The sequence below is a fragment of the Phoxinus phoxinus genome, assembly GCF_949152265.1.
Source record: "Phoxinus phoxinus genome assembly, chromosome: 5".
Lineage (NCBI taxonomy): Eukaryota > Metazoa > Chordata > Actinopteri > Cypriniformes > Leuciscidae > Phoxinus > Phoxinus phoxinus.
Genome location: NC_136880.1, coordinates 11,456,872 through 11,478,044, shown reverse-complemented (window position 1 = coordinate 11,478,044; position 21,173 = coordinate 11,456,872). Strand labels below are relative to the sequence as shown.

Sequence of the window (21,173 nt, the reverse complement as noted above, 5' to 3'; positions counted from 1 at the left end):
ATTGAATAAAATTGACGATACTCACGTTTCGGTTCTTCACGTGTTTATCCGATCCAATTTGATAGGTGGCGCTGTCTCGAAAAACGAGGGGTCTGAGAATGCGGGACTCTGGGTGCGGGACTGTAGATGCAGCAGGCTCCGAGTCTGCAGCTTCATACTACTCGAGTAATGAGGTGCCAGAACAATAATGAGAACGACTGATCTCTCGCTCTTATAAAGATTAAACTCTTATAAAGATTACATAAACAGAGAATATTTGTTTTAGTTTTGAATTAGATAATTTAAAACTACACACTTAAATGATTATAGAGATAGCTCATGTCTGAGTGAATAGTATTCGCTGAGTTTTGTTTAAGTTAACAGACGTGCACTAGAAAAAAAGTTCACGGAGACGAAGAGGCAGAAAGCACACCCTGTTTACTTTCTTTATTTTACAAAAGCACAATGTTTTATTTCGATTTTAAGTGAACCCATAAATAAGAAGACATTTAACAGTTTATTTTTTCATATTTCTTAAGCCTGTATGACAAAAAAATGACGGGAGTATTTTAAGTCTATTTTGCTGCTATGTGAAAAAAAAACTATGCAAACGCGCCTGCGCATTTTGGTCACCAGCTCCCCCAGAATACGGAATATTAGAATATTAAAAGTAAAAATAAAGCAACCTGCAGCACAACATTAGTGTTTCTCTGCTCATCTTTGAGTGAAGCACAGGCTCTACTCTCCAGCACAATGCTGACCCACAAAACTAATGAATAAAACTAAAAGATCTCTCCTGAATCATCTTGTGCAAATAAGAAACACATAAAACACTTCAGTTTAATATTTACTCTCTTTATCAGTCATTGACTTCACATAACTTTTTTCTATGAACTTGTACTAATATTTCAGTGAAATTAACTTATTTTGTATAGTAAATTTGACTGTTAAATTTTACAGAATATTGCTGGTTTTCCTTGATTTTACAGTAATCTACTGGCAGCTTGGTTGCCAGTAAAATGCTGTTTTTTACAGTTTTATGCCGTAAATTAATTTACAGTTGATTACCGTTAAATTACACTTCACTGTTTTTTATTTTATTTGACACATTTAACCCTTTAAACCCCACTGCAAAATCTTCAGTTTTAAATGAACACTTGTGTGTCCACACTACTGGGTGTTGGAGTAACACTGAAGCAGTGTTGAAGTAAATTATATAATTCAGTGATTAATTAACTGATGATTGAGCATTAGTGATGAACACCTGACAGAGGATCAACAAGATAAAAAAGCGAAACACATGAACTACTACTGACTTCAGCCACAGAAGACATTAAATATCTCAAGATCTCAGCAGAGAAGGATTAAACAACTCTAAAAAATAGCATTACCAGCTTCACTTATTATTAACCAGATTGACTTAATTCATTTTTTCATACGTCTACTGAAATTCCTATTGAGAATTAACAGAGGTTTAGATGTTGTTTTGTTTCATTTGACATTACCATTATGGAGATCAGTGTTTGCTTTAGTTGGGCTCCTGACCCTTGACTTTAACATTAGTTTTTATTTGGCTGCTTTAACTGTGTATTTATAAGACACATTTGTTGTGGCAGAAGCAAAGCCAAAAAAAACGAGATCAAGTGTTGCTGGTTATGTTTTGAATATTATGTCATCACATAATGTTTGTCTCACTGATATCAATCAGTATCTTATCGAAAAATGTTTTTTTTTTAATACAGCTTAAATTAATATTATTACACTGTGACACTACCGCTAAAGACCAAGCAGTGCTACGCAATCCGTTGTGAAGGATTTTTAAACTCATCATTCATTAAAAAATGTTTAACTATGGCTTCAGTAGACACACACAGACATCAAGAATCAGCCAATGAATCTCAACAATGGTGACAATAAACAAAAAAGATAACATAAAATCTGAACATCACAGAATATGCTACTAAAAGTCAACACAAAACCAACAGCAAAAATAAAAGCAAAAAGTACAAATTAAAGAAAATAACCAGACAATTCAGCTGCATAATTTATTCATGCTGCAATGCATGCTGGGAATCATGGCTGAATTTTTTGGTACTATGCTGGTACCCAACATGCATTGCAGCATAAAATTTATGATTGTCACCATTGTTGAGATTCATACTCCGACTCTTGATGTCTGTCTGATGTCTGGCTGATCTGGAAATTCAAAATGTTCTTAGTACAAACTTTTTAAAATCCTTCATTTTTTCAAAATGGCAAGTTCCTGAAAAATCTCCTTATGTAAAATTACAAGAACACCAAAATCAAAAACATCAATAAAAACATTAGAAAATAAATGAGATCAGTGAATTGGGCCACTATGTGATGATTGAGACCAGATTGAAACAGTCATAGTCATCTGATCCTGTATTCTTTCAGCTTTTTTGCCATAGCAAATGTATTTTTAAGACACAGCTACCGCAGCCAAAGAAAAACTAGCGTTCAATGGTCAAGAGCCCAACTAAAGCAAACACTGATCACCATCATGGTAACATCAAATTAAAATAAAATTACATATAAACCTCTGCCACCTTTCAATAAGTCCTTCTGTAGACGTACATAAAGTCAGGTTAGTAATAAGTGAATCTGGTAATGCTTTTTGTGGAGTTGTTTAATCCTGCTCTGCTAAGATCTTTTGCTAAGATTTCATTTATTTTATCTTGATTTCATATTTTTTCTGTTCCTCTTTCCTTCAGTGATTCTGATTGTTAACAGCAGGTGTTCCTCTGTGTCTCAATTAACTTCGAAAATGAACTGAATTAACTATGAAATTATTCACTCAGTCAAGTGGACTGTATTAGTGAACTAGGCAATAGTGAATTAGGGTCGACTTTGAGCGCTGTTAATTCACAGTATATTCCTGTAGGCTAGTTTCTCGAAAACGACAAATATCACCTAGAATGCATTTTTTTTACGGTATATTACTGTTTTAATGAAAACCAGCATGTTACTGTAAAATGTGGCCGTTTTTTACAGCAATTTTTTACAGTGTACGTACCGCTCGCCTCCTTTCTCTCTCTCCCGTTACAGACTTGCAAGGGAACATTCCCTTAGTTAGACTGTTGGACGACCTACAGCAGGGTTCCTCAATTAGTTTTTACCAAGGGCCAAATTCTGCCGACAATATAAAGCCAAGGGCCACCGACCACAATGTTATGGCCTCAATGTTTGCTCTGCTATTATTGTTGTTGTTTTGTTAAAAGAGTCACAAATCACAATATAAGTATTCTGATTTTATTTATGTTTATTTATTATTTTCTTTTTCTCATTAGTCTTTTTTATTCAAGCATTTATGAGCATTTTTCAGATACAGAAAACTAAAGAACTTTGCATTGTGGATATTAAAAACAAATGAACAAACAACAAATCTGGATCTCCATGTCTGCATGGGAGTCGACTGATCCTGCTCATCACCACACTGGATCTCTTCTCATCAACTTCCCCAATAGCAGATTCAATTATTAGACCTATCAGCATTAATATTTTATTGTTCTTACTTGGATCTTACTAAAAGTATTAACTGGCATGTAGGCCTACTCACCATTCAATGAAAGAAGTGACAACGAGAGGCGGCCTGTTTTAGTTTTAGTCTAGTCTTTGTGTCAAGCTGTCATTTTAGTTTTTGTTAGTTTTAGTCACGTTCATACTCTTTTTTTTAGTCTAGTCAAGTTTTAATCGCTGATTTTACCATGACAATCTTGAAATAAGAGCGGGCCAAACATATTCCTCCCACGGGCCGGATTTGGCCCGCGGCCCGCCTATTGAGGAACCCTGACCTACAGCAACGCACAGCGAAGTCCTCAATAAAGAATAACTTCTGTTTGAACGCGATCCCGTCTCCTGGTCTCTGCTTTGACGAAGGAAAAAGTTTCCTACATTTGGAAGCTAAGCTAAGCTCGCTGTGGAGCCAGATGTGAAGTTACGACAATGGCGGAAGGTAACTTACTCAATATGATATGGAAGAAGAGGATTTTGAAAGTTTGTGGCTACTTTTACGAGCCGCAATATAGCGAAGAGCAGCTGAGGCTCATGGAGGAACAGGAGGCTCCGGCGGCTTGTGCAGCCGAGGCAGAAGACCTGCCTGTCGTGGACGAGAAGCCCGGACTGGCTTGAGCTGGGGCGGACTGGTGGTGCCTGTGCGCATACGAGTAGCATCTGCCTGCAAAACCGGAGGCTGCATTTTCAGGACCGCAATTTTAGGACTGCATTTCTAGGACCCTAGGTTTTTAGTGACAACGCCACCTACCGAATTAGAGGACCAGCGATCAGAGTGTGAGTATCAAATGCCAATCAATTTTTATTTGTTTAACTTTAAAAACAATTGTGATGCATTTCATTGGAAAGTTAACGTAGCCAATGTGATGGTGATTTGCTAAATAGTCTTGAATGCATAGCCATATTAGCCTCTAATGCTGTAAAATGAATTGTTAGCACATTCATTTAACGGAACTGTTGCATGATAAGCCTGTGTTGACTTATTGACAGCACAATACTCCAATATTAACTGAAAGCTTGTTAATTACTCATTCTTTTTCCATTTTAATTCAGTTAAAATAATCTTAATGTTTTCACTGTCGCGTGCTCACGGTCAGTCTGTTTAACGTTACCCACAATACATGTTATGAGTACGTATCTTAATTTTGACATGGTTTTATAATGTTCGTTGAGACATATTACATTTTAAATAGTCAGACTCAGACATAACAGAGAGGCCATCATAATAATTGACTGTTAAAATACCACGTGTTAGATTGTGTCATTACTGTACTCTATGAAGTGCTTTCAAAGACACAGCTCAGGGTAGGCAATAGTATGACAAAATATAAATAAATAAATTGGTTAAGTACTAGGCTTAGGCCTAATTTATGTCTATTTATTTATATGAAATTAACTTAAAAAAAAAAATCAAGAAACACATAAAAATCCAAGAAGGGAGATCCTTTCCTGAACTAAAGAGATGCACTACATGCTGCAAGGAGTTTCACTGCCCGTTCTGCAGTTCTGCTTTGTTTCAACCAACAAAGTTGAGCAAAGTGAAACACCATTTGGAAAGCCATTTTAAACGTGGTGCAGTTCTCCATGAAGGTAACATTTGCAAACATTCTTTTGGGAAATTCAATATAAAGATTAATTTAATTTGAGCAATGATCCAAGCACCTGCATTTATGTTTTGTTTTTGCTAACCTGATTCAGATTTTTGGTATTCATAATTTATACTGATGACCATCGTAATAATTAGATTGTGGATTAGATTGCCGACCAAAGTGGCATTACCACTGCATCCACTGTAATTCCATGCTGCTACGTAAACCGGACTTCATGAAGCATCTGTCTTTTTGCAAGGGTAAGCACCCTGCCACAACCACCACCGTCCCAGCTCCAAGCACTTCCACCGTCCCAGCTCCAAGCACTTCCACCGTCCCAGCTCCAAGCACTTCCACCGTCCCAGCTGCAAGCACTTCCACCGTTTCAGCTCCAAGCACTTCCACCGTCCCAGCTGCAAGCACTTCCACTGTCCCAGCTGCAAGCACTTCCACCATTCCTGCTCCAAGCACTACCACTGTTCCAGCTCCAAGCACTTCCACCGTCCCAGCTCCATTAACCTTCACTGTGCCAGCCACCCAGAGTATGCAAAGGGTCCGTGTGAAGCAAGTACTGCATAAAAATTGTCCCATATGCCAGCTTAGCATGAACAGAATCAATTTAAAAAGGCACATTGAAGGGAAACACACAGGAAAACATACAGCATGTTCACACCTTCCAAGTGAATGCATAGATCCAGAGAATGGAGTTTATGCTGTTCACGGGGCCACTACACCTCTGCATGTTCAAAATAAAGTCTGGGGGGAAAATCAACATGTTTTCTGTGAATCTGCTGAGTGCCAGGTGAACATGGAGTTGGCATGGAGAAGTGGGTTGAAAGCACATCAATGTGTACACCTTAAATCATTAACTTACTGCACATCCTATGTCTCCTCTCCTGTACTTAGTGAGGAAACACTTACTGAAATGGTGAACAGCCGGTGGTTTGGCGAGGATAAAAAGAAGGTCTGCCTTGATTTGCAAACCCTTGCAAATGCAAATCATATACCTCTGTCTGTACACTCCCAAATTGGAATCCCTCAGTCCAAAAAATACATATCTGTTTATGAGCCAACTGTTTCATATTACAGTCGTTTAGGAAGAGTCATGGTGTCATATGACACAAAAAATAATTATTGGCACTGTCCTTGTGCAAGGACGAAGAGATCATGCCAACACAAGTACATTACAAAATGGCACTTATTTCAGAATCACCGTGAGCTGTTCAGGAAAGTCCGGTGCACTGAGGAGGTGGAATTTCAAACACCAACAGAGGATGGAGGCCCTCATGATGAGGTTGAACTGGGTAACAACATTCCATATCCTCCAAAAGATGACCAAAAGTTCAAAGCCATGGTTGAGTATATTTTGAAGTTCAAAAAATTACCTGCTGTTCTGCCAGAACATTTACAGCATCCATTATTGGAAAAAGAATACCAAAGGCACCTCATTCCACTGGAGATGATGTGCCAGCAGTGCCCTGGCAATGTATCTCTGAGTGACCCAATCCTCATTACAAATAAGGCCAAAATCCTCACCAACTCGCGTATTGTTGAAGGTAGGTCAATGAAACTATATCTTATGACGATCCACTGTGGTAGATTTGCTGTGCTTTCATTAATCAATTAATGTGTTGTAAACCGTACTGAAAATATTGTTGAAACTTCTGATTTCTAGACATCTCTACGTACTGTAAATCTTACCATCAATGCAGAACCTTCTACCGTTACCAAGAGTGGAAAGATGGCCTACACAATTTTAATGACCAGATAGTGCTTGATCTCTCTTTATGCTTAACCATAAGGAACATGCTATGGGTATTTTTAATTTAATTTAAGTATAACCTGTGAATTAATCTTTTTAAAGCATAAATATATTAAATTTAAACAGAACATTTTCTGTATTTTCACTATAATGTTTCTCCCTTAGGTGCTTACTGCAGTGAGCAGAGTGGTAGAATATTTAGAATTGACTTCAGGGGTAAAATTTCCCTCAGCGAATACAGTTCTACATGGGTATCTTCATTTTGAAGCACTCACTGATCATGACTATCAGTATTCCTGTGTAAATTGTGGTGATCATCCACCAGTGCTCATCATGGACCTCCATAAAAAGGGAGCCTTCCATTTGTCAGGTAATTTTTTTTTTTCATGGAATGGACTAATTTAGATGTCAATTATAGACATACGGTCGCAAGTTCTGTCATTTACCAATTGAGCTCAATGGGACTTACGACCGTAGTTCACTAACAATGCTTTGGGGAAACGCACACCAGGTTACTTTCTGAATTTACTATTTGTAAATTACTATTTGTAATGTTTTTTAAAATAATTTCTTTAGTAAGTGACCTTGCACAACCTCCAGAGGACTTAAATGGAGAGGTTGACATGGAGCATTTTTGGGAAGCACTTTCAATGGAAAGGATCAGTCGAGGATTTGTAACAAGTAATGCAAGCCAAGATTAATTTGTCAACATGTAACACCTTTTTCAATGACTGAAGAATTGTGTGACAAACTAATTAACAAACTAAAACATATTGTTTATATTCATCAAGGTGTCAAGATGTTTTAATATATTTTTTGTGTTTTGATATTCCCAAAGGTGACCAACACAATCCATTTAAAGTTCCGCCAAGTTTCCACTTTTGGGCGCCGTGGATAGGCAGAAATACTCGCCGGTCAAACAGTGTCCTCAATACGGAATTTGAAAAAGTCCGTCCTGCAAAACCGGCTGAGGTCTGTGAAATGACAGTATCAGAAGACCGCCTGACAGAGGAGCTGTACAAGCAGAAGGTAAAAATATAGTTCATTTATATTTGTCCTTTTAGGAGTGATTTACAGGTCATTATTTTACCTGAAAACATGCAGATCCTTACATCTTTTATTTTATTTGACAGGTTCAAGTGGTTAGGAAATTATGCAGAGAGTGTGGGTTGGATTCCTCTGGATCGCAAAATGACCTCCTCCTGAGACTGTCCAATGAATTGAAGTCAAGGCACACGTATGACAAGGTCTTTCAAAAGATTTGGGCTGCATCAGGTAAGCAAAATGTCACAGTGTACTGTATGTGTAAGATACTATTATTGTTAAGGTTTTTCACTGGGTGGAATAACTTCAAATGGTGTTACTCTTTGAATATCTGAAAAGTGATTTCACATACCAGTGAGGATGAAAAACTTTTTAGTTGGATAAACAAAGGTTGTCTTTTTACAGTCTGTTCATTTCTGCCTCTTTTCATTTCAGGCGGTTGGGCTGTGATTATGTGCCCGTGTGGCATTGTCTACATTCTTCATTACAGCAAGATGGTCTTTCTGCTGGGCCTTAAGCCTGTCGCACCTCCAACGGTGCCTACAGTATAAAGTGCAACATTAGAGCTGAAAGCCCACGTGACTTCAAAGACATGCTCCTTTCTTGGAAATACATGCCAAATATTGTAATATATGACTTCGCACGTGGACTAGCAACACACATGCATTTGAGAGAACCACAAATGTTGCCCTTCAAACCATTTGAAGGACGGTTAAAGGCCCCAACTGCCGAAAACATAGCACTAGCCAAAGATGGGAAACTAAAGGTGTCACTTCCTTGGTTGAATTGCAAGAAAGTGGTCCCAGACTGTGATGGCCATCCCATAACTGGTTCAGCAGAGCATTATGCTCTGTATGATCGTTTCCATGAAGATAACACAAAGGACGCCCGTGATGCTTTGCGGAAGCTTGGCCTGGTCCCGCAACTTGCTGGAATAGTCAACAGCCAAGTAGTAGAACAGCTATTTGCAAAAATGAAAAAAAAAACAATTACTTCTTAAACATGGCTTTACCGTCAACTCATCTGTTTCTCATGAGGAATATCATTCACCACTACAATTGTCACAAAAACAAACAACGATTGGGCGACATAAAAAAAGCTTTCAATACCAAGATAGCTATGAATCTCCACAGCCAGGCAGTGTTGGGTAACTTTTCAAATTTCATATGCAAATCTATCACAAATATATTATTATTCACTGTTTTGTATAATTGAAATATTTATTTATATTTTTTAGATATTACAGTATTCATTAAGACTCCTTCTACTGCTTAACCTGGTACATTGGACATTTTTAGACTTGCACTATCACATATGACTATTAATGAATTCATATATTGTGATTTTCTACTTTGGATTCAGCAGAAGCCATGCCTCCGACAGCGGCTCTCGGCACGCCCCCGACAGCGGCCCTCGGCACAGCGGCCTTCAGCACGCCCGGACAGCGGCCCTCAGCACGCCCCCGACAGCGGTCCTCGGCACAGCGGCCCTCGGCACGCCCCCAACAGCGGCCCTCGGCACAGCGGCCCTCGGCATGCCCCCGACAGCGGCTATTGACTACTCTTTGACATTTAGTCCCTTTGCAAAAGAATGGAATCCTATACAGGACAAACTGGTAAGTTAATTTAGTTAAAATAGTAATTGTTTTTCATGTCACGCACTTATAATAATAATATCTGTTATTTGCATCTCAATTATGTGCACAGGGCAGCCTGCAGCGGACATTATTGTGAAAGAAGGGCCCTTATGTATTACACGTGAAGAATTCTGGAGCCTGGGGTTGCTAAGAGACATGGATTCTCATGTGAGTTCCGGGAAGTTAATAAACACAAGGAAGGAACATAATTTTTATTTCCTTGTTCACTGATGAGTTTTGATTGTTCCTTGCAGATTGGGAATGCCTGCTTTAAATTGATTCATGAAGCAGCTCGGCAACATGTATGTAACTTTTATTTGAGACTAAAGCTTAAATATGTGCTGTTAATTTATTCTGTTATATTGTCTACTTTCAAAGTTGCTGTTTTTTTCCTCATAGGGCAAAGACATTTATATAGAGGACATGTTTGTTGTTCCTACATGGAAGGATACACAAAGAAACATCAATGCCAAATTTCCAGTGAGAGAATATAAAGTCACAAAAATTAATTGTTAGGAGGATGTCGACATGAAAGACTTCTTAGTCTTTCCAGGTTGGACCGACGCAAACGGCCCAGAACACTTCGTTCTCTTTGTAAGGGAATGTTATTGTTACTAGATACTACATAGTACATGTAGTGGTAATTAATTTGGTTTGTACATGTGTATTCCAACAAAGTGAACTGCAGCTCTACTCTTTGTCCTAATGACTTTTAAACTCTTTAACCATTATCACATTATAGATCATGAAGCCACTCCTGAGAGAGATCCTCATTTTAGACTCGCAGTACACACTGCATGATTCTGGGTTTGGTGATGCTGAGTACAGAGCCATTTTTAGGTCCACAATTGAGGCATACTGTTTGCCATGTTCATATAGCAATTTACATTTCGGCTACGTTCCTATAGCCTGTACTGATATGTTTCGGCTATGTTCCTCCTATAGCCTGTGCTGATATGTTTCGGCTACATTCCTATAGCCTGTGCTGATATGTTTCGGCTACGTTCCTATAGCCTGTGCTGATATGTTTCGGCTACGTTCCTATAGCCTGTGCTGATATATTTCGGCTATGTTCCTCCTATAGCCTGTGCTGATATGTTTCGGCTACGTTCCTATAGCCTGTACTGATATGTTTCGGCTACGTTCCTATAGCCTGTGCTGATATGTTTCGGCTACGTTCCTATCCACAAATTTCCTACGATTTACAGTAAATCGGTCACATGACGCCTACGGGCGCGACTTCCGGTTCGAAGTAAATGTCACGAGGTGACAAAGCATATGGAACTTAATTCCGCCGAAGTAGTGTTTCCGATGGGACACTTTTGGGTGAAACTCCATCCCCAGGTCTGTGGATGCGTCTGTTGCCATGACAACCCCAAATGACAGATTGGCGACAGGTGTGGGGAATTTACTCTGAGAGTTTGGAAGGAGCCCCGTCAGCATTTGAGAGGATAAAAAGCACGAGACAGAGTCAGTAAGTGTGGTCTTTCTCCCCTGTGAGGAGTCGTTTTATTGGGCGGTTGCAGTTATTGGAATACTGGTGAATGAACAGGAGAGCGCTGGCTTAATGAGGGACTTGAGGACAACGGAGGAAGAGTGAAATATCTTGTTTGAGCTAGAGAGGAGCTAAGTAACTGAGAACTGAGTCTCGTAATTGCATGCATTTGACACTGAATTGGATGTGGCTTGGAGTGTTGGATCACGATCATAAATGTCACTGAGTGGATTGTATTGATTCATTACCGATCTCTTATCTCCCCCTCCATTGAGAAATGGTGATGTGAACTCTGCCCGTGTATGTGAAGAAAAACCTCAAAATATTATCTGCAGTATTGATGATCACGGTCCCCTCGCACAGAGACCCAAGGGTGAGTGCTGGCTTTAAATTGCACCTTGTGAAGTGAGTTTGCAGTGCCTAAGATTGACGTTTCCCCCACCTTATATGCTTGAAGTGGAATTGCTGTGTGTGTGGAAGATACATTCCCTTTTTGCCGTGCACTCTCCCTGTGTTATGCTGGTCTACTGTCAAAAGTGAGAGTTCGTGACATTAATCTATTCTAAACGGTTGGATGTTGAAGAATTTTCATCTTGGATTGGAATTAACGTGAGGCTGGCACCCTCTGTCTGGAATATCCACCCTGTCTGTGTCAGAAGAAGCCCCGTTTAGCTGTCGCCGTTGGGTCCGTGACCACTTTGGAACCCCCTCGCTCTGGAGCAGCGTCCGCGGAAGACTCCCCTAGCCACCCCCCGTAAGACCGGGTCCCCTCCGGACATGTACTTAACTGATATCCCTCTGCCCCAGCGCCCATACCTGTGAAGGAAGGAAGGTTGGAATTATCTGCTTACCAGAGAAGACTTACCGGACTGCTTGTTCGTTGACCGCACGCCCCCACCTGTGAAGGAAGGTTGGAATTATCTGCTTACCAGAGAAGACTTACCGGACTGCTTGTTTGTTGACCGCACCCCCACCTGTGAAAGAAGGAAGGAAGGTTGGAATTACCTACTTACCAGACGAGACTTACCGGACCGTTCGTTTGCCCACCGCCTCCACCTGTGCGCTGGTCATCTGCTGCAGGGTCTGTACTGGGGAAGAGGGCGGGAGAGTCCCCAGTCACTGCACCGTCCACCCCCGATCCCTGAGGGCAACAAGGGAGAAGATTTTAGATTAGGGTTTCCAATTTGCTTTTACTTCAAAATAAAACTTGTTAATTTTATTCTCTGTCTCTGACTCTTCCCTCTGACACGTTCCTCGAGGTGGTCCTGGTTCAGGGGTGGGTGCAGTCTAGCTTGGCCCACCCGACCTGTGACATAAACAAGCGGGAGTTGACACTCCATTCATTAGTTGACCGTCATTCAAGATTTAGCGATCTAAACTTAATGATGTGGGAACACAACCTCAACGAAATTAAAAGGGGTGATATAACAGTACCTTTACCATCCGCGGTAGTTGGTTGGGAGGATGACGTGAAGAAGTGGCCTCGTATCACGTATGGTAACATTTTTTAGCTAGTTTGTAGATTCAGTAGCCTGTGATGGTAAGGCGATGAGCAATCTGAAAAGCTCAGAGGCATATCAATATCTACACAGTGATAAAGTCGGTCGAGTGTTGTTTAAGGACGTCGGAAACGACCTTGCGTATCTAAAAGCTGACATTGAGCCGAGCCAGAGCCTGCACGTAACACATAAGGCTTGGGTGCTAGTTTCAGTGACAGGTGAAATACAGACAGCGGGTTGTTCATGTATTGCAGGGCCAGGACGCTCTTGTAGTCATGCAGCAGCACTTTTGTGGAAGGTCAGTAAAGTTAGGACAATTAAGGGCACAAAATGTATTATTGTATTTGTAATTAATTAATAAATGTACTAAACTGAAATGTTTACTGTGTGTCATTCATGTTCTGTATATGTTGCTTCACAGTAGCCTTGACTTAAAATATTTATTTTAATATTGTTGGATAATAAAATTTAATTAAATTTAGGTTGAGAATGCAGTCAGGCAGGGAAAGACAGGGATGGCATGCACTGATGTGCAAAGGAAGTGGAATTCAGGTGCGAAGAAGAATGTAGGAATGAGGAAGGTGAAGAACATTCATTTTAACCATCACAGGCCATACCAGGGCTCTACGCTAACTTTTTTCCCAAGGAGTACATGTGCTCCTAAATGAAAAAATTTAGGAGCACACAAAGAAATTTAGGAGCACAGTACAAAAAAGTTAACCGCCTTTTAGCCACACTCCTAAAAATATCTTCTATTGTGTTCAGCACGAGAAATACATTAATACAGGTATTTAACAACATTAGAGTGAGAGTAAATAATGACAGAATTTTTATTTTTGGGTAACTGTCCCTTTAAGGACAAGCGGCAGCATGTTTACTATTAGGGCTAATGTCACTTTAAGATCTGCGCGCAACGAGTCTACACGCATTTGACAAGCAGATTTTTTTCTTAATTTTTTTCTACTGTTCTTTCACTTTAGACATAACCAACGTTGTTTATGTAAACCTTGTGTGTATTTGACAGTATTAGCGCAATACGACTCGAAAGATAACTTAGTCCAGTATCTCTGTTAACAGGCTTTTAGTGCATGTGCGCGTCGGGTGTATTGCGCTCGTTAGAACAGCGCATCAGCAGCAAATGACATGTTTAACCGGGAATTAAGGCTTTAAAGCACATGCAAATAATTTTTTTTTATTAACTAGTGTCCCGTTCCTCTGCATTTCATGTGAATATACGTCGTGCTGTACAGTATGTTGAGACGGAGGCGCCAGAACTGCAAACTGATAGAATGCACGATCCTACGATGTTTCTCCAAAAGCAGATCGTGGAGACATTTATCATCCACGATCAAGAGATATCGCACAGCCCTACTTCAAGTTCTAATCAGCAACAAACCTTTAACTTAATAAACAGTTGTTTGTGCCATGTAGAGGATGACACATCACCTAATCGTTTTAGTTTTTTTATTTAACATCAACTAACCGCGCGTTTCGCAAAATATGTGACATCACCTCACCTGTATGCGGCGTTCTGATCTCACTGACCGACTACGCCGTTGTTTTTTATTAGTAGGCTAATGGGGAGGAAAATAAATATATTCATGCATACTTTTTGGAGTCAAAATTCTTTGGACAAAGCTTGAACAAAATTTAATACCTCATAAAATCGGGATTAAGACTTTTTAATACCTTTTAAGGGCCTTAATTTTCCTAAAATGGATTTATCAACTTTTAATACTTTTTAAGACCCCGCGGACACCCTGTTCCATATCCCCCTCACCTGATTCCTCTTTCTCCTCATCTCTTTTTCGCTTAAAATAAAAACTTATGTTCTTAATTTTTAACTATTGTACCAATATTTTCTTTCCAGTTTTTACCTCACTTGACTCTCTCACTTAAAGGGCACCTATGATGACATTTAAAATGTTCCTAATATTGTTGTGGGAGTCCCCAACAACAGTTTTACATGCATGCAATGACAAAAAACACTTTTGTTTTCGTATAATATGCATTTATTTTTACCTGATTTGCTCACCGACTCCCAAATGAATCGTTCAACGACTCATTTTTCAAACCCCTCCTTTGCGCGACGCTAATCTGCGTTGATTGGTCAGATGACCCAGCAGTGTTTACATAGATAATACGTATTTTTAACACGGAGTACAATGATGCTTTTATCAATTAAATTGTGTTATAATAATGATTATAGTCCACTGCTTTATAGTTTGTAGTAAAAAACGAAAAATAAGATAAATAATTTAATGTTATGTTATGTTAGCGATAGCCCAGAGTTCATATTGTAAAAGCACAATCAGTCTTTGTTTGCATTAGCCTGATGCATAAACATAACGTTTTTACAAATAATTTTTTTTTAAAAATGCAGTTACGTTAGGCTACGAGGTATTACTCTATTCTTTAAGACAACTCCGAAAACAACGACAAACACTTCACATATCTCAATACAATTGCCATTGAAGACCTAGAAGCTAAACGGTGCTTAGCCTACACAACAAACAAAATAATTATTAAGCATGCTACATAAAATATAAAAGCAAAAATTATTAATAACACTTACAGGTTGTGATACGGAGGAGGAAGCTGATGCAAATACACTTGGAACTGAACCTTCCTTCAATATTCCTTCCTTCGAATCCAAGTTTGATTGCATTTAAAAAGCAATCGTCTTCAAAATGGTGCGAACAAAGCAAGGCTCGGACTATACTTCTGTGGTATAGTGAATTGTAGCCACTTAGTCTTCAAATGCTCCTCCTTGGGCAGATTAAAAAAGTTGTCTTTTGTGTCGCACTTCAGAACACAGCATCTCGTCGCCATGATGTTTTCAAGTTTTCCTTGGAGCGCAATAAGTGGGCGTATCGTATTCAAATAACTTGACAAGTTGACGTCATCTAGTCAGAGAAAAAGCTTCGGTCTTCTAACGATTCATAAAAATGACTCCGAGTCGACTCTTACTTTTGAAAGACAATAACTTTATATACGGTGCACTTTCATATTTCAAACTTTGCAGGATGTTTTTGTTCACTTAGATCTATGTTACACACTACATGAAAGGTAAATTTCAAAATTCCATAATAGGTGCCCTTTAAAATCCAGCAGTTCCCGCACATTCCCACACTATTTCAGTGATCGAAAATCGAATTGGTTGCGAATCGTCGCTCTCATTTGCATAAAGTTAAGCGCGTCATCATGCTATTTTCACACATACTGTCTATGTGTTCACATCGCGCAGTCGCGACGCTGTCACGTCCTCTTGCTCTTTTATATACTGTCTATGTTGCTCAGTTCCATGTGAAATCAATGGGATGCTTTGCTTCATCACGCTGTTGTTCAGTGTATTGAGAACAGCCCATCACTCGCACACTGTGCTCGTAAATTATTTTTCAAGTTCGCACATAACTATTTTTAGGCGCAAATGCGAGAATCAACAACCTCCCCCCAACTTTTTAAGAACCACAGAGAGTTCATAGCCCACAGTAATTCATCAGTGATGGTCCCACTGTTTCAGCTCCAGACAAATGGTCTTATTCAGTTAAGTTATAGAGCAGATGTTGACAGCAACAAGGCAGGCCACAGCAAACATGATCCAACCCACAGTAATACAGTGTCATACTGAACACAGCACAACACTAACATGAACTAAAATGAGCATCTGTACCCAACATTCACCGGCAATACAGCAACACTGCATGGCAAAGAAAATGAGATAAACGTCATCACACTCATGGAAAGCAGAGGGCATACTGTGGAGAAGAGAGGCCTGGTCGTGCACCCTGACCATCCTTGGTTGGGAGCCAGCCCAGATGGGATCCTTGACCCAGCACAACTCCTTGAGATCAAGTGCCCCTTCAAGAGATCCATGTCACTGGCAGAATTTCTAGGACGGCCAAATGGTGACATCAAAAGTTTAGGTGATGGACAGTACCTGATTTGTCCTAAAGGAAAGGATGGGTACTACCTCCAGGTGATTCTTTAATAATTTAATAATAAAGATTATTGTTTTTAAATAAAATATATTTTCTATATTTAGAAATATACTTTTTAATATGAAAGTAGCTCTATTATTAGACTAACATTGTATTTTAAACTTACAGGTGCTTCTCAATAAGAATGTCGTGGAAAAGTTTATTTATTTCAGGAATTCAACTTAAAACGTGAAACTAATATATTATATAGACTCATTACATGCAAAATTAGATATTTCAAGCCTTTATTTGTTATAATTTTGATGATTATGGCTTACAGCTTATGAAACCTCCAAATTCAAATAAATGAAAATTTCCCACGACATTCTAATTTGAGATGCACCTGTATGCATTAATTAAACAAATTATTTTTACAAACATGTACTCTTAGTCCTTTCAGACACAACTGACCATGATGTGTCTGGGCCTACAGAGCTGCAAGCTAGTCATCTGCTGGACACCAAGTGAGGACATTGAATTGGAGATTCCATTTGATAAGCACTACACAGATGCACAAGTGCAACATCTGCAGAACTTCTTCTTTGTACACATGCTACCTAGGTTGGCTGATGATTTTGCTGACAAGAAAATACATCTCTGTCCAACATACCTGCAGATGTTTAATGCGAAGTTGGGGGAATGTTTACACTGTTCTCAATATTATAATAATATTATTAATCATCAATACTTATTAAGGCATGGTTACAGTTGTGTGAGGAAACAAACCACAATTAAAATAAAAAAATACACACTGAATAAAAACATATTACACACTTAGTCATTGGCTTTTGAGTTTATTTATAAGAATTAATTAATGTGTCATTTGCACATTTGGTTAACAGTGGTATTCAGAACATTTCATTAAATAAAAATAGCAATACTATACTGTGAAAGTACACACACTTCTATTTTTTGCAGAATTTTACGAGATTGAAAAATATTAAGAATTTAAACAAATTTACACAGCAAAAAGAAAATAACTCTATGAAACAACAACTAAAAGAAAAAGTGTTGGTATATCAATGCAAGTAAAAGTTGTGTATTGGTTTATACAGTTGATAAAGTTATAGAGAGAATTGAAGATTTAAGCTCAAGCTGATTGTGTAAGATATGGGGCCCTATTTTAACGATCTGAAACGCAAGTGTCAAAGTGCAAAGCGCAAGTAACTTTGTGGGCGGATCCCGGCGCTGTTGCTATTTTCCCGGCGGGATAAATGACTCTTGCGCCCGACGCAAATCTAAAAGGGGTTGGTCTGAAGTAGCTTCATTATTCATAGGTGTGGTTTGGGCGTAACGTGAAATAAACCAATCAGAGCATCCTCTCACATTCCCTTTAAGAGCCGCACGCTTGTTCCATGGCGGATTGCTATTATAACGGCGGATTTGCCGGCGCACGCCAGGAGCGGTTCACAGCCGAGGAAACCGACGTTCTCGTCAGGGCCGTAAAACACAGAGAAGTGACATTGGGGATGATGGGAGAAACCCACCCAAATTAGCTTCGGTTAAACAGGCGTATAATTTGGGTAGTAAATGTGTAGCCTAATCTAGATTATTTTATTTTTTTTCTAGATAGATCTTTTTCACATCTTCACGGACACAACAATGATTTCCCTCGTGTGTTAATATTTTTCCTTGTAATAATGTATGATTTGCAAAGATTAAAACTGCTGCATCTGTTTATATTAGAGAATCAAAGTGGATGCGCGTTAACATTATGGCCAAGCACGCGCCCTTAAAATACCATATCACTAACGCGCAACGCGCCACTGTCTTTAGACTGTTTTTTTCCTGGTCAATGGCGCAATTGCTTTCTAAAACTGGAAAATAGCACCATGGAAGTTTTGCGCCGGAACACGCCTCCTCTTTGCGCTGAACCGCCCCCACTGAGCGCAAGTTCATTTCCTAATTTACCGACGTGTGTCTGTGGAGGGAAAAGTCCGCTGTGCGCGGGTGCAAAATAGGAATGATACATGCGTCGGTGTTCAAAGTCAATTGCGCTGGGTGCAAGATAGGGCCCATGGTGTCTATGTTCTAGAAATAAGCTCTCCTCGCAGATTTACGAGTGCTGCACAGATTCTTAGTATTCTGACAAAATTAATAGGCACAGTTTGAGAGAGGATCTTGTACACCTTAAGACGTCTGATTGCTCGCTCAATGTGGATGCGGACATTAGCAATGCGTCTTGTGCGAGTGACCTGCTCATTTGTCAGCTGGCATTTCTTGCGCGTAAAAGCTGGCATGATCAAACGAACATTCCGTTCTTCTAGCAGATCTCTGATGGTGAAGCCACGGTCCCCCATCACCTCATCTCCAGCACGCAAATGGTAGAGAAACCCAGAGTTCTGTGTGATGAATCTATCGCTACATTTGCCACCATAAGCCTCTGAAATGTACATAACCATACCAGATAGAGCAATTGCTACCAGAAACTTAACAGTATTGTTTGCATAGTAGTGACTATAAGATTCAGTTCTTGAGTCCAGATTTTTTGCCTTCTGCAAGACACTTTCTGTGCAGTCAATGACACAAGTTGTGTTGGGGAAATTGTCCTTAAAAATTTGCGGCAAAGTGGCTTTTATTGTTTCGCGCGACAACCATGGAATGAGATCCTGGGTGTGCTCAGCAAACACATCTATTTACTGACCTGACCAGGCGATAACAAAGTTCTGTCTAAGCTTCATTAATGTCAAGAGGATTTGGTCCTCTGCTGAAAATGCTGACGATGTGGGGGCAAAACGTTGCAAGCAAGACACAAGGGTTTTGAATTCGAGAAGTGGAATCCCTGTGTACAGCAGACAGTCTGTATCATCTTTCAAAACAACATCTGCAACAGGCAGTGTCCTCTCAGTGGATGGGGCAGTTGTCATACCACATGTGATGGTTGGGTCTGACCACTGTGTCTGGGCATCATGGAAGGTCTGTGAGGTAGGATCTGGGTCCCCAGAAACCCAGTTGTTTAGTGGCAGAAAAAAAAAACAAGTAGGGGGCATTAGAGTCTTGAAAAACATCTAGACTGCGTTTAATATCATCAATATAGATATTTTGTAACATTAAATGTTAACTAATAGAGGAAATTAAATTAGCATCTGTCACTGTGTACCATTGTGCCCTCCAAGCTCGTCACAATAAAAGTTTATGCGAGGTAAAAACATCAGGCTACCTGTCTACCATCATGGCATATATTAATAATAAGTAATTCAAGAAAAACAAAGGAAAAAAACAAGCAAGTTGACATTACATTAATGTTAAGTTACCTGTTGTTGTTGTTGTGACATGTCGAATCCTAGGTTGGCGTCTCTTCTCCGGTGGCTTCTCGTAACCCAGAAAGAGCGTTGGGTACGGGTTATCCACTGTTGGCTTCTTGTCCACGAAATGAAACGAGCACACAAACAGGTGTTTTGGGGGTGTTTTTAAGTTTAAGTTCTTCCTCCATATTCTATTTGATTCGTCGTCTTTTGGGAGGGGATGGAAACTGTATAATCGTTTACAGGAACACTCAGATTTAGTTTTAGGCGTATGTTCAAAACACTCACGTTTAAGCCACTGAATTAGTTTAGTGCGGTTATATGTACAACCACGAACAGCACATGTTGTCCCTGAGCTCCGTAACGACATCTCTCATTAATGTTTGCGACTTTAAATAGTAGAAAAATTTACTCGAAAAATACCTAACCTCTTCACTATGTAACACAAAATACCGGTGATTTACTACTTTCGCCACCTAACCGGAAGTTTCACCCACATTCTATTTTACAGTAGCGCCCCCCGGAAACAGGTGGATAGCCTGTGCTGATATGTTTCGGCTATGTTCCTATAGCCTGTACTAATATGTTTTGGCTACGTTCATATAGCCTAATGTCTCAGTGGTTGTCACATCTATCTGTTTCAAATTATTTGTATTTTTTTATTGTATAGAGATCTAGCTCAGAAAATTGATCCTGGGAGCTGGACCGAGAAGACTGGGCATGATATTGTGGTGAATAATGTATTGCATAATTAGATATTCCAATGAAATATGATTGCCTGTCATCTGTATTTCATATATGTGACAGAGCGGTAAAGGATTTCAATAAGTTACTTTGCATATGGTGATAATTGTCAACTACACCACCCTGAATAAATCAGGGAATATCTAAATAACCCAGCAGTTAGCATTAGGTCACACAGGTTCGTGTGTGTCAGGGAGGTTAGAGACAAGACTACAACTTAATTACAAAAAGGTCTTTTATTGACATACAAAAAATAGTTAAAAACAGTATCTTCTTTTAAAACAAAGGCGATCAGCGCTCAATGCACAAATGTCAAGGCACAAAAACAGGTGCTCACCGGGGGGGGCAATATGAGTGGCACACACCAACATAGTCCTCTACCCACGAGGGTAGGAGGGGTTTCAGTCAAACAAAAAGTAAAAAAAAACAACCAGGCTGAGCCTACCGGCGGAAGGACCACTTAATGGCTTTTCCAAAAGCGTAATTCTACTCACACACACACACGTCACCGTGCACACCGTAACTAAGATCTTTTAAATATGAAATTTAAAATTAGAGAGTAGAACATGTTAAACTAAATGTTCCTTATTTCATTCACTTCTCTTTCTCTCTCTTAGGAGTCAGTGAAGTTCTATCTACGTGGTTCACGTCATGAACAAATTTGTT

The 21,173-nt window shown here is 39.5% G+C and overlaps 2 protein-coding genes across 3 annotated transcripts in view; one reads left to right on the top strand and one right to left on the bottom strand.

The window, feature by feature from the left end:
• The window catches only part of LOC306999601 (PWWP domain-containing DNA repair factor 4-like), a 200,277-nt gene that overhangs the window by 8,032 nt on the left and 171,072 nt on the right, over window positions 1-21,173 (bottom strand). The window lies entirely within an intron of this gene.
• LOC306998306 (uncharacterized protein) lies at window positions 7,103-10,033 on the top strand. 2 transcript variants are annotated; one of them, XM_079612273.1, is made up of 8 exons: window positions 7,139-7,234; window positions 7,441-7,545; window positions 7,703-7,893; window positions 7,998-8,139; window positions 8,344-9,055; window positions 9,271-9,523; window positions 9,615-9,712; window positions 9,799-10,033. In XM_079612273.1, the coding sequence occupies exons 1-5, from the start codon at window positions 7,198-7,200 to the stop codon at window positions 8,457-8,459; spliced, it is 591 nt and encodes a 196-aa protein (XP_079468399.1). In that variant the 5' UTR covers window positions 7,139-7,197; the 3' UTR covers window positions 8,460-9,055; window positions 9,271-9,523; window positions 9,615-9,712; window positions 9,799-10,033. The 2 variants fall into 2 exon arrangements, with proteins under 2 accessions (XP_079468400.1, XP_079468399.1); XM_079612274.1 differs by lacking the exon at window positions 7,441-7,545 and having other exon boundaries at window positions 7,103-7,234.